This window comes from Triticum urartu, chromosome 2A, assembly GCF_056163025.1.
Source record: "Triticum urartu cultivar PI428250 chromosome 2A, HENAU_Tu73, whole genome shotgun sequence".
Taxonomy (NCBI): domain Eukaryota; kingdom Viridiplantae; phylum Streptophyta; class Magnoliopsida; order Poales; family Poaceae; genus Triticum; species Triticum urartu.
In genome coordinates, this window is record NC_141874.1 from 755,626,386 (window position 1) to 755,644,022 (window position 17,637).

A 17,637-nucleotide genomic window follows, 5' to 3' on the forward strand; every position below is an offset into this window, starting at 1 on the left:
GGAGCTGCCCCATGGCAAACGAATCATTCGATGGGAGCTGCTCCCCGTGGCGGATGATCGCCACCTATTCGGTTCTTAAATTTCAGCAAAAGTTAATCCATACATATGAGAATCGCTAATCTATGCTTGAAGCCTGTTTTAATTAGTTGTGCAACATTAGCCATAAATTACAGTGGGTTTGTGATTTACTACCACGAGACAAAAAAAACCTACACTTCGACCTCCATTCTCTTCGAGACCTCGCTATCATCACCGCTGCCGTCCGCCATTAGCACCTCCCCTATCCTTTCCGGCCAACAGGAAAAGGCTTCCACATCTCTGTTGCGCTACCTCCTGCTGCGGGATAGGGAAGATGAGCGGAGGACGCGCCGGCTCCGAGCAGGGTTCGCCGCCGCCGCACGGAGCCTTCCCGGCCTTCTGCCAAGGCACCCGGCGCTCGACCGCAAGGTAATCACCAAGAGTAACGGGGGCGATGCTGGCGGCAGCATCCTCCGCGAGGCGCTCTTCTTCCAGGGGCGCCTGCGCCGGGGAGGCCAGTGCCAGGGCGGGGACGGACGCCGGGAGACATCTCATAGTGTTTTTCCGGTGAGATGGGATCTAATATAACAGCACTGCTAGTATTTATCAGACGGAGCTATAGTTTTCCGATCACGCTGGATCATCAAAAGGAACCCCGAAAATTACGACCGGAAGTGCAACCGAATCGTCAGAGTAGGAAATCGATCAGTCTCTGTTGCAAATTAATACTAGTGGGATTTGATGGGGAGGTGAAGAGCAAACGAAATCCACTGTCGTCGGGAAGACATGAGGCGTTGCGTCGGGATCAATTGAGTGGAGTTGTACTATATACAGAAAAAAAACGATGAGATGGGGAATCCTCTCCACAGGCCATAAACAGGATTGTCGGCTGGTTGCGGTGGGTCCTTAGCAAGTAACTGATGCTTATGTGGCAAGGGTGTTGTAGTGGTTGGTCCCATATGTAGGTCAATCAAAAAATGTTGATGTGACAGCTATGCTGAGATGGATAGGCTGCATGTCAAGAGAAATAATATAATAGGAATGAACTATTAGATATTATAGATTATAGATGAGAAATCAAAGCCATGACCTGTTCACAGCGCTCGGGCCGTGCCAAAGTAGCTGAACCATACAATATCATGGCATTGACAAGATGTCGTCAAGCTAGTGCATGCATATACCAATGTTTGGCTTATCACTCTATTAACTACAGGACGGTACGCGTGATATATTGTCGAGGTTATCATTCAAAGAAGCCATGCGTATGGGCATGCTATCTCTCAAGTGGAGACGGCTAGCCCGTGTCCCAGCAACATGTTTAACATCATTGAAGGACGTGCGAAAACATTTCTCTGCAAGATCTGGTAGGATTCGGTCGGTGTCTGCCTTCGATCTACTTGCATCCGATCTTTGTTCATCGGCGTTCATATGTCTACATGTTGGTTATTTCTGATCTACCCTTCTCTTCACCAGCGGCGGTTGCTGATTTGGTGTGTTGGTCCTGTAGGGACTTAGCACGGCAACTTTCCAGCCATCTACTATAAATAAGGGAGGGGCGATGACGACAGCGTGTCTTCGGCTTGTAACCGTCGCTAGGTAGTCTACAGACCTCGACGTAATTTCTGTTACTTCTGATGTTCTTTGTACTATCATGACTATCGATGAATAGATCGGAAGTTTTTACTTAAAGAACGAACACATGCTTTTTTTTAACAGAAACCAAAACAATAAGCCGGGTGCATTTTTCATAGGGAAAAACGCTGGTCTTTGTTTTGTTATCTTTCTGTAGTAAATTTTGTCTTTTTTTATTTGAGGCAGCACTTCCGTTGGTGTCATGGGTCCGGAAGCAGGTGGAGTTGGCACAATGGCACTGGGCCGGGCTGGTTTTAGGTGGTCTGGAGGATCAGTGATAGATTGAGCCCAGACAGAGCCAGAGGAGAGGAGAGGGAAATTAATCTCGACGTCCGTCGTCCGCCTAGGCACAGCCGCGTGCCGACACTTCAAGCGCCGGAGAGCAATGGCGGCGGCGGCAGAGCTGAAATCGTTCTCCTCGCAGATTGCCGTCATGGAAGACACCATAGCTTTCTCAGGCGATTGATTTGCCAACCAACCAAGACCAGATTTTGCTACAGATCACACAGCTACTGTAGCTACAGGTGAAAGATAAGGGAAGAAGAGAGTCTCTGCTCTTCCCCCAATAATCATTGCAACTTCCAGTCAGCCACTGCTCCACTCTCCATCTCGTTTCCTCGGTCCGAGATCCAGCGGAGGTCTCCGACTCTCCATCCCCGCCGCCGCCGGTCGAGGTCGCCGCCGCCGGTCAGCGCGCTCCTCTCGCTCGATCCAATGGTCGCGCCTTCTCTAGGTAATCGCACCGTTTTTCTTCTTACTTAAGTTTCCCCTTACTAATTTTCCTCCAGATCTGCTGCTGCTGTTTTGGATGCAGTCAAGTTCCATATTGTTGGCAATCAGGCGTGCTAAGCAAAGCAAAATGTCTTTGGTATCATTGCTTTCTCACAGTTTTCTTTCAGTTACCAACTACTCCCTCCTTAAACTAATATAAGAGCGTTTAGAACACTAATTTAATGATCTAAACGCTCTTATATTCATTTACATAGGGAGTATATATATATTAAAAAAGAAACAGATTGATTGCTGAGTATCTATCTGCTGCAAGTTCCCCAAAATTTCCCCATAGGAGGACGTTTGTTCAGAATTTCTTACAGAGGTTTTGACTTAGTTGCTACCAACCTGACTAATTTATCATGCTGACCAATTGATTATGCTGCAATTCTTCGGGTGGTGTGGTGTAGATCCCCAAGGTCGCGCTTCTTCCACACACCATCTTCCCAATGATGCTTGCTGACACACCTGCAACCGGCTGAGAGCCCGAGCTACCCACGCGATCCAGATCTCAGCTTCATCATCCTCTAACAGTGCCCGTTCTCTTATCTCCGAGCTCACACGCTGCAGGGTTCTCTAGGTAATCTTCCCTTTGAGAAAAACTCCCAAGATAAACTAAGCTGGGTGCTCTTGCATATGCTCTTGTTGCATGATTGTAGCTTGTTAACTTAGGAAACTGCTGCTGCTGCTGCTTAATCATCTTCAGGATGCTGTTAAGTTCCATCATGTTACCCAGAAAAGATCTCAAGTGTTGATAGTTTGTCATATGATGGATGTCTTGAAATCATTGCTTTCGCAAACGATTCAGTTGCAACCTTTTTCTCTTCTTTCAGATTGCTCTATCTCTTCTCTGAATCTAAGGCCGAGCTTTAGATTCCCCAATTTTTTTTCCATCAGTGCACTCACTCTCCACCTCTCTCAGGCAAGATGTCGGTCTGTTTGAATTCATTCAAAACTTTTGACTTATTAGTTAGTCCTGATTACTCATGCTGTGATTCTTTAGGTGGTGTAGTGCAAGACGAAGTTTCATCCACGCAGCAGATTGCTCTGACGAAGCTCCCTTCTGCTGCTTCCGCAAACACCTGCAGCAGGCTGAGAGGCCGAGCTACAGCGCAAGCAGAGCATGGCCCAGGCCGTGATTGGAGCGATGGGCACCCTCCTGCCCAAGCTGGCTGACCTAATAACCAAGGAGTACAACCTTCAGAGGGGTGTCAGGGGCGAGATCATGTTCCTCAAAGCCGAGATGGAGAGCATGGAGACAGCTCTCCTCAGGATTTCTGAGGCGCCAATCGACCAGCCACCGGACATCCAAGTCAAGCTTTGGGCCAAGGCTGTGAGAGACTTGTCATACGATCTGGAAGATAGCATCGACAAGTTCATGGTGCGCATTGAAATCCATGGCCGACCAGAGAAGTCCCATGGTTTCAGGGATTTCATTGATAAGAGCCTCAGCCTGCTGACCAAGGGCAAAATTTGCCACAAGATCGGCATTGATATCAAAGACATCAAGAGCCACATCAAGGAGGTCAGTGAGCGGCGTGATAGGTACAAGGTTGACGGTGTGGCCACTGCCAAGCCCGTTGGTCCAACTACTGATACCCTTCGCCTATCAGCCTTGTATAGGAAGGCCACGGAGCTCGTTGGGACTGACGAGAAGAGCGTTGAGGTAATCAAGATGCTGACTGAGGGAGACGAGGTTTCCAAGAAACAGCTGAAGGTGGTCTCTATTGTTGGATTTGGTGGATTAGGCAAGACCACCCTTGCTAATGCAGTCTATGAGAAGCTGAAAGTGCAAGAAGATAATCAAGAACTTCAATTCGATTGTTCAGCTTTTATTTCCGTGTCTATTAATCCTAACATGGAGCAGATTTTCAAGAGCTTGCTCCATCAACTTGACAAGAATAGGATCCAGAACACCAATGAGGCATTGTGGGGCGAAGAACAACTCATCCGTGAAATAAGAACATTTCTTGAAAACAAGAGGTAAGTATGTGCATATGTGTCGCCGGCATAAAAACTACAATAGTGCATAACTCTCAAGTTTTCTATTTGCTTTGCCATTAAAGTTAAGCTTTATTATGTATCTCAATTCTGCTTAATGTATGAGAACTTAAATAGCCTTATAATATATGTGTTTTGGTACTAAATGAAGGTACTTGATTGTTATTGACGACGTATGGGATAAGTCCGTCTGGGAAAACATCAAATATGCGTTGATTGACAATGAATATGAAAGTAGAGTAATCACAACAACTCGCATCCTTGATGTTGCCCAGCAAGCTGGTGGTGTCTATCGGCTGAATCCCCTTTCTGTTGTGGACTCAAGAAAGTTGTTCTATCATAGAATATATGATATGGAGAACAAGCCACCACCTAGTCAATTGGTTGAAGTATCTGAGAACATTCTAAAAAGATGTGGGGGTGTGCCGCTAGCTATCCTTACAATAGGTAGCTTGCTGTGCAACAAAAAGGGAAGAGCACATACACTTGAGTATTGGTCCAAGGTGCAGAAATCTATCAGTTCAGGGCTAGACAATAATCATAATGATGTGAAGAACATGAGAAGGATATTATCAGTCAGTTACTCTAACCTACCTCCACACCTAAAGACTTGTTTACTGCATCTTAGTCTATACCCAGAGGATTATAAGATTGCAACAGAACAACTGATATGGAAATGGGTGGGTGAAGGTTTTGTGAAAAAAGAACAGGGGAGGAGCTTGTATGAAGTAGGAGGGGATTATTTGGATGAGCTCATTAATAAAAGTTTGGTCCAACCTGTAAAATTTGACAATGCAAATAAAGTGCGCTCCTGTCGTGTGCACGATATGGTGCATGACCTCATCATTTCCTTGTCAAATGAGGAAAATTTCCTAACAACAATAGGTGGTCCGCAATCAGAGTATCTACCAAGTAAGATCCGCCGACTGTCCATCCAGCCCTGCATTCAAGAAGTAGCTAATCAGTTGTCAACCATGGGCTTGGCCCATGTGAGGTCACTTAGTGTGTCTAGTCCAGCTTTTAGTTTATTGCCAACACTGTCGGGTTTTCCAGTCCTACGTGTGTTGGACTTAACTGACTGCTGGCAGGTGGATAATAATAGTTGGAAGGATATCTGCAATTTGTTTCACCTGAGATATTTGAGTTTAAAGGGAACTTGTATCACTCGGATCCCGAAAGAGATTGGAAATCTGCAATTTCTGCAAGTGCTGGATATCAGGTGCACTGAAATAGAAGAAGAGCTGCCGTCAACCTTGATTCAACTAACACAACTGTTGTTATTCTGCATGCCTGATAGCATCTCTTGTAAAGTGCCTAGGTGGATGTGCTCCATGTCTTTCCTCTTCTCTCTAAGTATCACACTTGAAACACTTGGAGAGGAGGACCTTCATGTACTTGGGAATGTACCATCTCTCAGTGAACTGTACATACAAGTGAAGAAACCTACACAGGGTAGAGACAAACGGTTGGTCATTGACAATGCTTATCCATTTCGGTGTCTAAAGAGGTTTAGTGTCAAGGGTGACACCATGGAGTTGAAGTTTGCACAAGGAACCATGCAAAGTCTAAATACCCTCCTGTTCGGTTTAGAGAATGTGCATGACACAATGCTTCAGTTTGGAGATCTTGTATTTGGTTTAAATAATCTCTCTTTGCTTGAGCATATTGTTGTTGAGCTACCCTTCCACGGAGAAGACACTGAGACTCAAAAGGTGAGAAATGCTATTCAGAAAGAGGTCGAGATGAATCAAAACATGCCCATACTAACATTCACAGAAGCAGGCAGTGACGAAGATGTAAGTATAGTTGTTCACATTTTTGAGCAACATGTAAAATATTTCTTTACATTTGTGTATATTTCTAAACCCTATATGCAATTAGTGGAAGTATACGCTTGCTTCTATTCTTTTTAACCTTATATAATTTTATTGTATTACGGTACTTATTTATGCATTTGAAACATTGTCATCTAGTGTTTTTTCATAAGTTAATATTTCTATCATTTACATTATAAGTTCACTATAAATTTAGCTTGGTGTTCTATTTTTTATCTATGCAATTTGTTCTTATCATATGTGATCCACTATGATACCACAATAATAAACTGTACTGGAATCGACTTGGTTGCACAATGGGTGGTGAACTACCCAGAATGAAGTCAGACCACCCTTTGTAAGCCCATATGGTAGCAACTAGCAAATTCCCACTATAACATGTTTTGTAATGAGATAATATGATTCTAGTGTTATATCTTATGGATAAGAGCCTATTCACTATTAACTAGACTTTGCACATCGTCCTAACAAGGAAGTTATTTTCTAACTTGTTTTTGTTGCGCAAAATTTTTCTTTTTAATCAGACAGAAAAACAATAATTCTATTACATGAGATTTATTACAAGGAAATAACTTATAAAATAATGCTTATATCGTGCATTTTTTGCTGCATATTAAGGCAACATGTGATTACCACTGGTACACTTACACCTTTTAGTGATGGGTGAAGTACCCTCTATCTCTGACGGATTTCACGACTGTTAGAACATCCCTGTCAGTTATGAGTACAACCATGATTGATACCTATGCGAGATAGGGAGATCACAATGCAACAATAAAACCACTAGACATGGATTTCAAGACAGCTTGGCTGTGGGCTCGATCTGCCGTTATTGCCTGATATCTGGTCCCTGAAGCACAATCACAAGCTCGGAGGCACGCTGCTGCTAGATTGGATACCACTGAGATGACGCGTCCCCAGTGTCTCTCTCTTGGGGACCTGCCAAAGTCACTGTACCATTGAAGCTTGGTTTACGTTTATGTGAAGAAAAACATATTTCTAGATATAGCATATAAGGGATACCGGAGAAGTCGTTCATATACACTATGATGACATAATTAAATTTGTTTGCATTCTTTTTAAAACATGTTATACTTTGTGTGCTTACATGGCTAAATTGTCCTGGATCAATGCATGATTAAGATTAAGTGCTCATCATTCGCCTAAGGAGGTATGAAGGGTATCATAGAGCTTTGTTAAGTTCTTACTCGTCACATAAGATTGACACATCTACAGTAACCAAGTACACATGCGTAACCAGACTGTCATGATATGTTGTTGATTGCATGCTGAAATGTTTTCTGCTGATCACACTAAAACATAGACACTACAAAACATTATAATGTTTCTTTTTTTTATGCTAGGCACGAGCTGATGATTTCATCAATAAGGCCAGAGATCAGGTACAACTCAACAACCTCTCTAAGCATTACATCCAAATCAAGCCAGTTATATTGTATTCAAATGGAGAAGATGCTTTTCTGCTTTTCTATTCAAAATAAAGTCTTTCTGATCAAATACAGGGCAAAACACTTGTAACCCCATGCACGGAGAGTAGGCTTTTGTTGGCCTTTTATGGCTAGCTCTATTTTTATATTTGAAATTCCTTAATTATTGAAAAATGCTAATCGTACATGGCTAGCCTTATATGTGCCAGAAAAACTTCCTGAAAGCTTGAACATAGCCTCTCAATTATTTGTAGAGGCTTGCTATTGTAACAGTAGTTGCCTAGCAACCGATAAATTTTAATTAGCCGATATGGGAATTGTCACAACACGCATGTCATTTGCATTTTGTTATAAGCATGCAAGGGGTCTCACCTCACCCAGGGAAGGAAAGAACAACATGCATGATAAACGAATTGTAATTTTTTCCCTGCCTACATAACGAAAGAGTGATAGTGTAGTACCAGCAGCTTACTGTGTACACCTGCTTTTGTGGATTCAAATATTTTGCAAAGATTGTATTTATCTAGAAACCACCTAATTGTGTTGTTTGGTCAGTTGAAGCAGCAGAGGATAGATTCATTAATGTGGTATCGCGATATGCTACGAAGAGCACAGGTAAGAGGTAGCTGTCGAAGCTTAAATAAACCTATCTTTGCTCCTGGAAATGAAGCCACTGACGTAATTCTGTCATTTGGTCAGCTCAAGAAACAGATAGCCTCAGGGGCGGACCCAGAAAACAAGATAGCCTCTGGGGCGGACCTGGACAAATAGATAGCCTCAGGAGCGGACCCAGAAAAAATTTGGAGTGGGGGGGCAAATCAGCGTTTTATCACTTCTTGAACAATATCTGAAGTAATTTTGAGTGAAATAAAAGCACACTTTACTGAAGTTTGAAAATGGAGTGGGGGCATAGGCGCATAGCCCCCACTGGCCTATATGTAAGTCCGCCCCTGGATAGCCTCAAGGGCTCAGCTGAAGCAGTCTGCGTGCTCCTGTTCCAACATCCAGACTACACAATTGTCATTTTTCCACGTTCATATTGAGTTGTTTTCGGATGTTGATGTTGAAAATACCCCATGTATTATTATATTTTCTTACGTTTGCGAATTATTGGGCAATATGTCATCTTATTACTTGAACAATTTTTGTCAACATTTATTAGCAAAGCATATCACTTGTATATTTCCACGGGCATAGCTATTGAATATGAAACAGGGGGGAAGCATTGGGGATCAAGCTTGTTTTCCCGGATATATACTTTACTTTACTGCAGATGGTTTGTTCACACTAGCGTACGTGCTTTGGGTGGTGCATTGGCTCCAACTCTGCCACCACTTTGAAATTGTGATTGGTCTGGGCTAGGCATGTGTTCATGGCAGAGGGAGGTGCTACGACAGTCCCATAGGACAGGCATTTGTATGCTCTTATGTTTCTGCACTGCTATGTCCCAGTATATGCACGTCATCAGCCACATCGCTATGCAGGCACTGCATCATGAGTGTTAGTCTCATGAATGATATTACTTACAATGATTCGCATTGCTGTTTCCCAAGACAATGAGAACTGTCTTATGAACTGTGTGCACTGCACTTACAAGAAGTCAATACACTGGTGTGTCCATTATATCTAACTACAGTTACAAGAAGGGAAAAGTATTTGTTTCGTCCCTCAGTTCTTTTGAAAGTATAGAAGTAGTCCCTCAACTCAAAAACCAGCAAAACCTTGTCCCTCAATTATCAAAACCGGATACTTTTGGTCCCTCCACTCAATCCAGGTGGTTTTAAGCTGACGTGGACCCGGTATTGACCTTTGACCTCGCCATGTCAGCATCATGTCAAACACACATGTCTGAATCTGTCCTGTCCCCGTGCCGCCTTCACCAGGGACGAGGCCAGCGAGCCACCACACCTGCCTTCGCTAGGACGCGGCCAGCGAGCCACCGCACCTATCCCCCCGCCACTACCTCCTCGCTGGTCTCTCCCGTCTTCTCCCATCTGTTGAAGCATATATTCCAGTCCCACTGCCACCACGTGATTAGCTTCATCCCATTGCTCTATGTAACAACCTAGTCTAGTCTTCAGCGCTATTATCGCATCAGCATGTAGTACATGGTTAGTGGAGGCTAGCTCGGGAGTTAGTTGAGTTAGAGGATGCACCAGCGTATGCATATATCTCTATAGATGTACACTTCCATGACTCTTTTTTTGCGGGAAAGGAAAAATCATTCATCAAGTAATGTTGTTACTATTCGCAAAAAAAAAAGTAATGTTGTTACAATCAGCGGCAATGATGCTCGCAATTTCGTCAGGGGGGTTTCGCAGCCAACAAGCAGTTCGCTGTTGAATTCGTCCCATTTGCGCGAGAGTGTGGCTAGCAGAGTTCATGTTACGCTTGATCTTAACTAGTTGAATCCTCCTTTCTTGAGACAGCAACAATCTAATCTCCATTATTCTATGGATATGCGCTGAACGATCTTGTTCTGTAGAAGAAATCAAATGCACAGCCTTTGCACAGTCGGTCTCCACTATGAGGTCCACCTCAGTCTAGCTTAGGGCCAATATAATACCTTCATGGATTGCCGCCACTTCTGCTTCCAGCGCATCAGCGAAGTTCACAAGTCCTCTAATAGCAGCAAGCATCACAGTCCCATTACGATCCCGAAGAAGCATGCCCGCCCCTGCTGTACCGTCAGTGGCCATGAACGACCCATCCACATTGAGCTTTGCCCAGCCGGCTACCGGCGCCTGCCACCGTTCCACAGGCAGCGTAGGCTTCATCTTGCATGCAGGTTCACCAAGATAATCGACAACAAATTTACCTTTGATTTCATCAGCCTCGGGGTACTGTTGCAGCATCAAAAGCGAGGTTAAATAGCTTGCAAGAAACCTACGTGAGACCTCAATCAGGATTGCCGGCTTGTGGTGAGTTATTTCATTATGCACATGCCACGCCCTCCACATAGTCATCAGAACCATGGTACGTTGAATTTCAGTTAACTTCTCAAGGAGGCGAAAAATCCACTCCGGCTCCCTGTCCTGAAGGTCATCACTATTTGGGATGTCCCAAACCTCCCTCATGGCGTTCCATAGGCCTGCGGCATGTGGGCAGCTAATTAGCGCATGATGAGCATCCTCCACATCACTCCCACATATAGTACAGGCCTGAACCTCCTGCATGTGCCTGTACTTCATTGTTGCTTCAGTGGCCAGGGCTTCGTGTGCAGCTTTCCACGCAAAGATGCACACTTTGGGTGGCACTTGGCTCTTCCATATGAGATCCCAGGCTGGTCGTCGGCCATCCGGACGAGAGCTAGTCGCTCCTGGATCATTAGCAGTCATTTTTTTCCTGTAAACCAAGAAAATAAGCACTTTTGACCGAGAACAGCCCCCGTTATCTGGAAACCAAGCCAGGACGTCAGATTCCAGCCGCCGAGAGGGCTTAATTTTCAATATCTCATCAATGTCGACTTGATAAAAATGTTGTTGTAACAACCCCATATTCCAAGAGCCATCTGTGTTCAGTAGATCTGTAACCCACTTGAGGCGGCATCGATGTTTAGGGGTAATGGGTCGGCACGAGGGGCCTCGAGGGATCCAGGGGTCTCTCCAGATCCGGACTGTTGCACCATCACCTATGCGCCAAATGATCCCCTTCTTCAGCAGTTTAAGGCCAAACTCAATTGCCTTCCAAGTTGAGGACCCATTTCCAATAAAGACCGTGTCCACCAGCAGACCATTTGGAAAATATTTTGCTCTGAGGATTTGGGCGCATAAACTTTCAGGATTTTCTATTAACCTCCATGCTTGCTTTGCTAATAGAGCTTGGTTAAAAAGTTGTAAATCTCGGAAACCCATACCACCACAAGCTTTTGGCCGGATCATACAGTCCCATGAGATCCAGTGTGTACGCCTCTGATTTTTGCTAGCACCCCACCAGAATTCTCTGATCATTTTCATGAGTTCTTCACATAGCCCCGCAGGGAGTTTAAATACTCCCATCACATAGGTCGGTAGAGCTTGAGCGACCGCCTTGATGAGTATTTCTTTTCCACCATTGGAAAATTCTCCTCACTGCACCATTCTTTTTAGGAGCTTAGCCTGGATGGTTTGGAACTTCCCCCGTGACATTCGGCCCTCGGGGGTTGGGAGACCCAAATATTTAGTCTCAAACTCTACTTGTGTAACCTGCAGCACAGCTTTGACCTCCTCTTGGATAGCACTAGGGCAGATCTTCCCAAACATCAGCGAACATTTATCAACATTTACCAATTGGCCTGTACCTTGAGTATAGGTATTGATCACATGTTGAATCCGCAAGGCTTGCTCAGACTCAGCCTTGAAGAAGAGTAACGTATCATCGGCGAATAACATGTGAGACATACCCGGGGCTCGACGACAAATTTTCAAGGGCACAATCCGGTTATCATTAATCTCTTTCTGTAGCAAAGCTGAGAGGCCATCTGCGACACAAGAATAGAAATGGCGACAAAGGGTCGCCCTGGCGGAGACCACGGGAAGGGGTAAACGAATCCAGCAAAGTTCCATTGAATTTTATAGAGTAGCTCACCGTGGTCACACATGACATGATCCAACCGATCCACTGGTGAGAGAAACCTAAGCCTTTCATCGCCTTCTCAAGGAACCCCCAGTCCACTCGATCATATGCCTTTGACAGATCAATTTTGTACGCACAAAACTCCTTCCCCGGGTTTGTGTTTTGCTCAATGAAATGAAAGCACTCAAAGGCCACAAGTGCATTATCGGTGATAAGCCTTCCGGGGATAAACGCACTCTGGTTCACTGAGATAATATCACTGAGTATAGGCCTCAATCTGTTAGCTAGACATTTTCAAATAACCTTGTATAGCACCATACACAGGCTAATAGGATGGAACTCCCTCAAATTCGATGGATGATCCACCTTTGGAATAAGAACAATAGCAGTATGGTTTATGTTAGCGGGCATGTTACTTGTTTCAAAGAACATTTTGACCGCTGCAATAGTTTCATCCTTTAGGATCCCCCAGTTTCTTTGGTAAAATCTGGCCGGGAACCCATCAGTATCGGGGGCCTTTAGGGGACCAATCTCAAAGAGAGCATCTGATATTTCCTTGTCAGAAAACTCCTTACACAATGCACCATTCATATCCTCAGAAAACTCCAGCACCAGCCCATGCTTGTTCTATAATTGCCGGTAGATCAGACGCTCTTTCCCAGAAAAGTTCATACTGTCTGCACCTTCTTTTGTTTTGGACTAGCTGTTCAGCCTGGAGGTGGAATAGAAGTACACAATGATCTGAGCAGGAAGAAACAATATGTTCAACTGAAGCATCTGCAAACATATCTCGCCAATTATTATCCGCCATGGCACGATCAAGCCTCACCTTCACATTCTTTCTGCCTCCCCTTTTGTTATCATAGGTGAAAGGGACACCTTTAAAGCCCAAGTCTGTAAGCTCACAATCATCAAGGACATCTCTAAAGGCCTCCATTTGCCATTCTGCACGTCGGGTGAAAGAAAAGTGTTCAAACTGCCAATGGGCTTCATTGAAGTCACCCAATATTGTCCATGGAAGATCTGACTTTGCCTTAAGCTGTCGAAGATTGTCCCACATTAAGTGTCTATTTTTCACTTTGGGCTCATCATACACACAAGTTAATCTCCATGTCGCAGTACCCGGGGCAGCACCAACATATACATCAATGTATCTTGCGTTACTCTCTTTTATCTCGACAAAAAAGTGCTCATCCCAAAACAGGGCCAGTCCTCCGCTGAACCCTTCACTGCTAACTACAGCAAAGCCTCTCAAGCCTAGACGATTGCACAGTCGCCGGACTTTCTCTTTGTTTTGTCTGGTCTCACATAAGAATATAAAGTGAGGACGATGTACTTGATTAAGGGACACAAGGTCACGAATTGTACGAGATCCGCCAATCCCCCGACAGTTCCACGACAAGCAGTTTATTGCCCCTGCTGTTGTTCTCGCGAACGAAGGTGATGGGGATATAGTCCTAGGATTTCTGACAGAACCACCTGGGTCAAACTGTGTTCCTGCTGCGGGCGAAATACTGCACTCCTCCCCCGAAACTGCTTCACCTGCGTAGCTGCCTGCAGCAATTTTGGGGTTTGTGCTCCTGCTAGCTCCCCTCCCCTGTGCATAGCTTCTCACATTCGCAGACCTGGCGGACGGAGCCGCGAAGGCGGAGGCGGACGGAGCCGCAGTGGCGGACAAGGCCGCAGGGGCGGACGGAGCCGCAACGTGTTCGCCCCGAAGATGGATTCCCCGTGCGAAGCTAGCGCCATCCTCACCGGCGATGGGTGTACGCGGCGGCGGCGGCGGCTGGGTATCGCCCCGTTTCCGCCAAACCCTAGCCATGCTTTTTTGACATCCGTAAGATCTACACTTCCATGACTCTATGTATAAATATACAAGCATTCATTCCATCTCGTTGTTCTCACTTTCCACACTACCACGACCGCGTCGGATCCTGAGGCCAAGCGCACGAAGGAGGCGAGTTCAGAGACAGAGGCAAGGTCCCGACAGCCAGCTTGAGCTCGGTGACGTGTTCACATTTCGTTGAACAGCTTGCATGCGTGCTCTCCATCTTGTCTCCGGTTGTGCCTGCTGTACCACGCCACAACTGAGCATCGCCGTCAACCGACGAGCCATGAGCCGCCACCATTGGTGACCCTGCTAGCTACGACATGTCGTCGAGCCTGTTTAGCGCACTGCCAAACGCGCCGCTCCAAGCCGCTGTGTGCCTCAGCGCCGCTGGACGTGCGCACAGCCCGACACACCTCGCTGTGTTGTGTAGCTCCTCGGTCACCGCACTGGCTGACTGGCACCAGCGACACGAGAATGCTGCCCATACAGGCGATGAAGGCGACACTCATGTCGGCCTTCCGCCCTCCTAAAGCCGTTGAACACACCCATGTCCACCGCTGTGCCTGCTGCACGACGACGCCTCACCGCCGTTGCGACTTGTGAGCTACCATACAAGGCGCCACATGCGCCGCTGGCTACGCACACAACCCCGTGTCCATCACCGTGGCGGAGGCCAACGTGCCGTGCGTTTCGACGCCTTCTTCAAAGTAGCAGCGGCATGCAAGCAGGAGATGTAGCGGCGGCGACCGGTTCTGTATGAGGTGGAGAGGTCAGCAGTCAATACCGGTCCACGTCAAAATCACCTGGACTGAGCCGAGGGACGAAAAGCATTCGGTTTTGATAATTGAGGGACTAGATTTTCCTAGTTTTTAGCTGAGAGACTATTTTTATACTTTCAAAAGAATTGAGAAACGAAAAATATACTTTTTCTTTACAAGAACTCGAGGGTGGCTGCTTACTCTCTACTTTTTGTGAGGGTTCCTGCCGCTCACTGTCTGTTTTCGTTTTCAAGAAGCTGACTGCAGTTACAATGATGCAGGCGCTGCTGACCATCTCTTGCTTTTTTTTTTTTTTGCATATATCAAGGTTTGACATTACTAACCGGGTTGTTGTTGAAATTTGAAAACCCTAAACCCTAGCTAGCCCTTGCTCCTCTCATGGTCTCTCTCTTTGCACTCTCTCGCCGTGCATGAACAGAGGAAGAAGGAGGAGGAAGGAGGAGGACACAGTGGAGTTTCCCGGCGCACGAACGCCGCCGCACGAACGGCCTCTTTACTCCCTCGAGCACGAGCACGAACTCGACCTTGCCCTCTGTTACAACGTCACCGCGCAGTCTCATACCCCGAACCGGCGCACTGGGCACACACCCACGCCTGCACTCGCCCCCGATCATGCCCGCGCTCCGCTCGCTCTGACCACGCTCGCGCCGCGCTTGGACGTGCGAGACTCGCTGCGAGCGCAACAAAACGCGCCCGATCGGACCGCACGGCTCGCCAACAGAACGCGTGCACACACCCACACACACACACGGTGTAGACCCACATGGACACCCCCGTGCACCACACGCGCACACACACACACCTACGCGGCGGACCCGTATGTCGATAGGATGATTAAGGATGAGCGTGCTGATATGTCTCAAAAGATTAAGCAGATGCGTGAAGAGATGGAGAAAAAGTTAAAGCAGGACCGCGAGGTCATGGAAAAGAAATTCCAGCTGGCGTACAAGGAGATGCAGCTTAAATTGCAAAAGGACCAGAAGGTTGTCGACGGCTTTATACAGACAGAGCGTGTCAACATGGACGCGAATGTGTTGCAGGCACGTGACAATATGGACATTAGGCTGCAACAGGAGCGCAAGGACATGGACTACAAGGCTATGGTGGAGCAGGTCATGATGGAAGGAAAGATGCTGGAAGACCGTGCGAGGTTTCAATCCCACGTTCAATGCCACAACAGTCAACCGTAAGAGCATGTCTTTAGTACTCCCCCTTGAGTACCTTGCAACGATGCTATTCAGTCATCGTCACGACTGATATTGTGTATGAATAGTTTTTTTGTGAGTAACTTTGTGTAAGCTATTCATATGCAGTCCAAGAAGCGTTACACGGCACAATCTCCTAACACTAAAGGCTTAGTGATGTCGGTGTCACCCGTTGAATGCCACAGTTCTCCACTCGAAGAAGATGTCTTCAATTCTCCCCCTGTAAGTACCTCGCACCCATGGTAAACATTCACATCCAACATTTTGTATGACCATATTTAATTCATGTGTAACTCTATGTCAGCGATTCATAGGTAGGCTAAGCATCCAGTGACGGAACAATCCCGAATCCTCGCAGATGAAGATTACATCCCATATAATAAGGTAACTTTGTCGCGATGTTGCTACGCACATCCAAAATTATTTATGGAACTTTGGTGATTGCAATGTATTAAATTTGACATGAGATACTCGTATGTAGGTGCTGGTAATGGAAATTTTCATTCATAAGGATTGTGAGCTTTCGCATGTCCCGACAGGATACTTTGACGAAAGACCCATTAAGATGAGATTGTTTGAACCCGGCATATTGGACTATGATTTTCCCATGAAAGAAGTGGCAGGATATGGTTATAAAAAGGATTCAGATTTGTACCACTTCTTACCTGAGTATGCGTGCAAACTACCAGACGGAATGTTCCTGATTTCAGGACCAAGTGATTTTGCAAAGATGATTTCCCGTCTGAACGGCAGCAAGACATGTCATTTGTATTTGGTGTATAATCGTCCAGCGAAAGATGATTATGAGGGGTGGTTGGGCATGGATTCAGAGGTTCCTATTCTTCATGTTACATCAATTTTACGGCTTCATCTTCCTTAAGTTTGTCCTAATACGTTCGTATGATTTTTGACAGGAACTGCGTATCCAAGACATCCGGCATGAGGAGGCTCTGGCTAGAGAGCTTGAGGCAAAGGAACAACTGAACTCCTTAGGTTACATTGATGTACCGTGTAAAAATATGGGAGAAGGTGGGTCGTCGCCAATCCTGACACAAACTCCAACGGCCAATACGAAGAATTCACTGGATTTTGGCACCGGAGATGAGCTTCCGTACGAGGGCTAATGTTATTTGAAATGTTTTAAGCTGGAGACAACATTTTTTGGTTTTTTTATGAATGTTTGCAGTTATGGAACAATTCATTCACGATGCAGGTCTTCTAACAACATTTTTGCTAGAATGTGATTTCCATTTCCGAGACATGCATGTGTTTATACCCAATTGTACACTCCGTTCCTAAATATATGTCTTTTAAGATATTTCAGTATGAACTAACATACGAATGTATATAGACGTATTTTTAAGTGTAGATTCACTCATTTTGCTCCATACGTATTTCATACTGGAATCTCAAAAAAGACTTATATTTACGAACGGAGGGAGTAGTTGTTAGTGATCAGGCCTTTTGTGGAAAAAATGTGCAGTCACCTCAGAACATTTATGTACATTCATGCTACGTGGCCGTCGATTTATCCGCACATGTGCTAGCGATGTTTGTGTACAC

The 17,637-nt window shown here is 45.6% G+C and overlaps 2 protein-coding genes across 4 annotated transcripts; one reads left to right on the forward strand and one right to left on the reverse strand.

The window, feature by feature from the left end:
- The first annotated feature begins 1,948 nt into the window (after positions 1–1,948).
- On the forward strand, positions 1,949–8,953 carry LOC125540385 (disease resistance protein RGA5-like). 3 transcript variants are annotated; one of them, XM_087545490.1, is made up of 8 exons: positions 1,949–2,383; positions 2,832–3,001; positions 3,255–3,343; positions 3,425–4,404; positions 4,574–6,218; positions 7,622–7,660; positions 8,261–8,320; positions 8,405–8,953. In XM_087545490.1, the coding sequence occupies exons 4-8, from the start codon at positions 3,545–3,547 to the stop codon at positions 8,474–8,476; spliced, it is 2,676 nt and encodes an 891-aa protein (XP_087401616.1). In that variant the 5' UTR covers positions 1,949–2,383; positions 2,832–3,001; positions 3,255–3,343; positions 3,425–3,544; the 3' UTR covers positions 8,477–8,953. The 3 variants fall into 3 exon arrangements, with proteins under 3 accessions (XP_087401616.1, XP_087401617.1, XP_087401618.1); XM_087545492.1 differs by lacking the exon at positions 1,949–2,383 and adding an exon at positions 2,422–2,518; XM_087545491.1 differs by lacking the exon at positions 3,255–3,343 and having other exon boundaries at positions 1,950–2,383.
- A 1,295-nt stretch (positions 8,954–10,248) lies between these two features.
- Positions 10,249–10,896, reverse strand: LOC147987850 (uncharacterized). Its single transcript, XM_087542523.1, has one exon. It carries the CDS (start codon positions 10,894–10,896, stop codon positions 10,249–10,251), a length of 648 nt encoding a protein of 215 aa, XP_087398649.1.
- Between the last annotated feature and the right edge of the window lie 6,741 nt (positions 10,897–17,637).

What these genes read in the sequence shown, in the direction of transcription:
- LOC125540385 (XM_087545490.1), top strand. Translation starts at nt 3,545, where the DNA reads ATGGCCCAGGCCGTGATTGGAGCGATGGGCACCCTCCTGCCCAAGCTG. An exon ending in AAGCAGGCAGTGACGAAGAT is followed by an intron (nt 6,219 to 7,621) that starts GTAAGTATAGTT and finishes TTTTTATGCTAG; the next exon opens with GCACGAGCTGATGATTTCAT. An exon ending in TCAATAAGGCCAGAGATCAG is followed by an intron (nt 7,661 to 8,260) that starts GTACAACTCAAC and finishes TTGTTTGGTCAG; the next exon opens with TTGAAGCAGCAGAGGATAGA.
- LOC147987850 (XM_087542523.1), bottom strand. Translation starts at nt 10,896, where the DNA reads ATGAAGTACAGGCACATGCAGGAGGTTCAGGCCTGTACTATATGTGGG.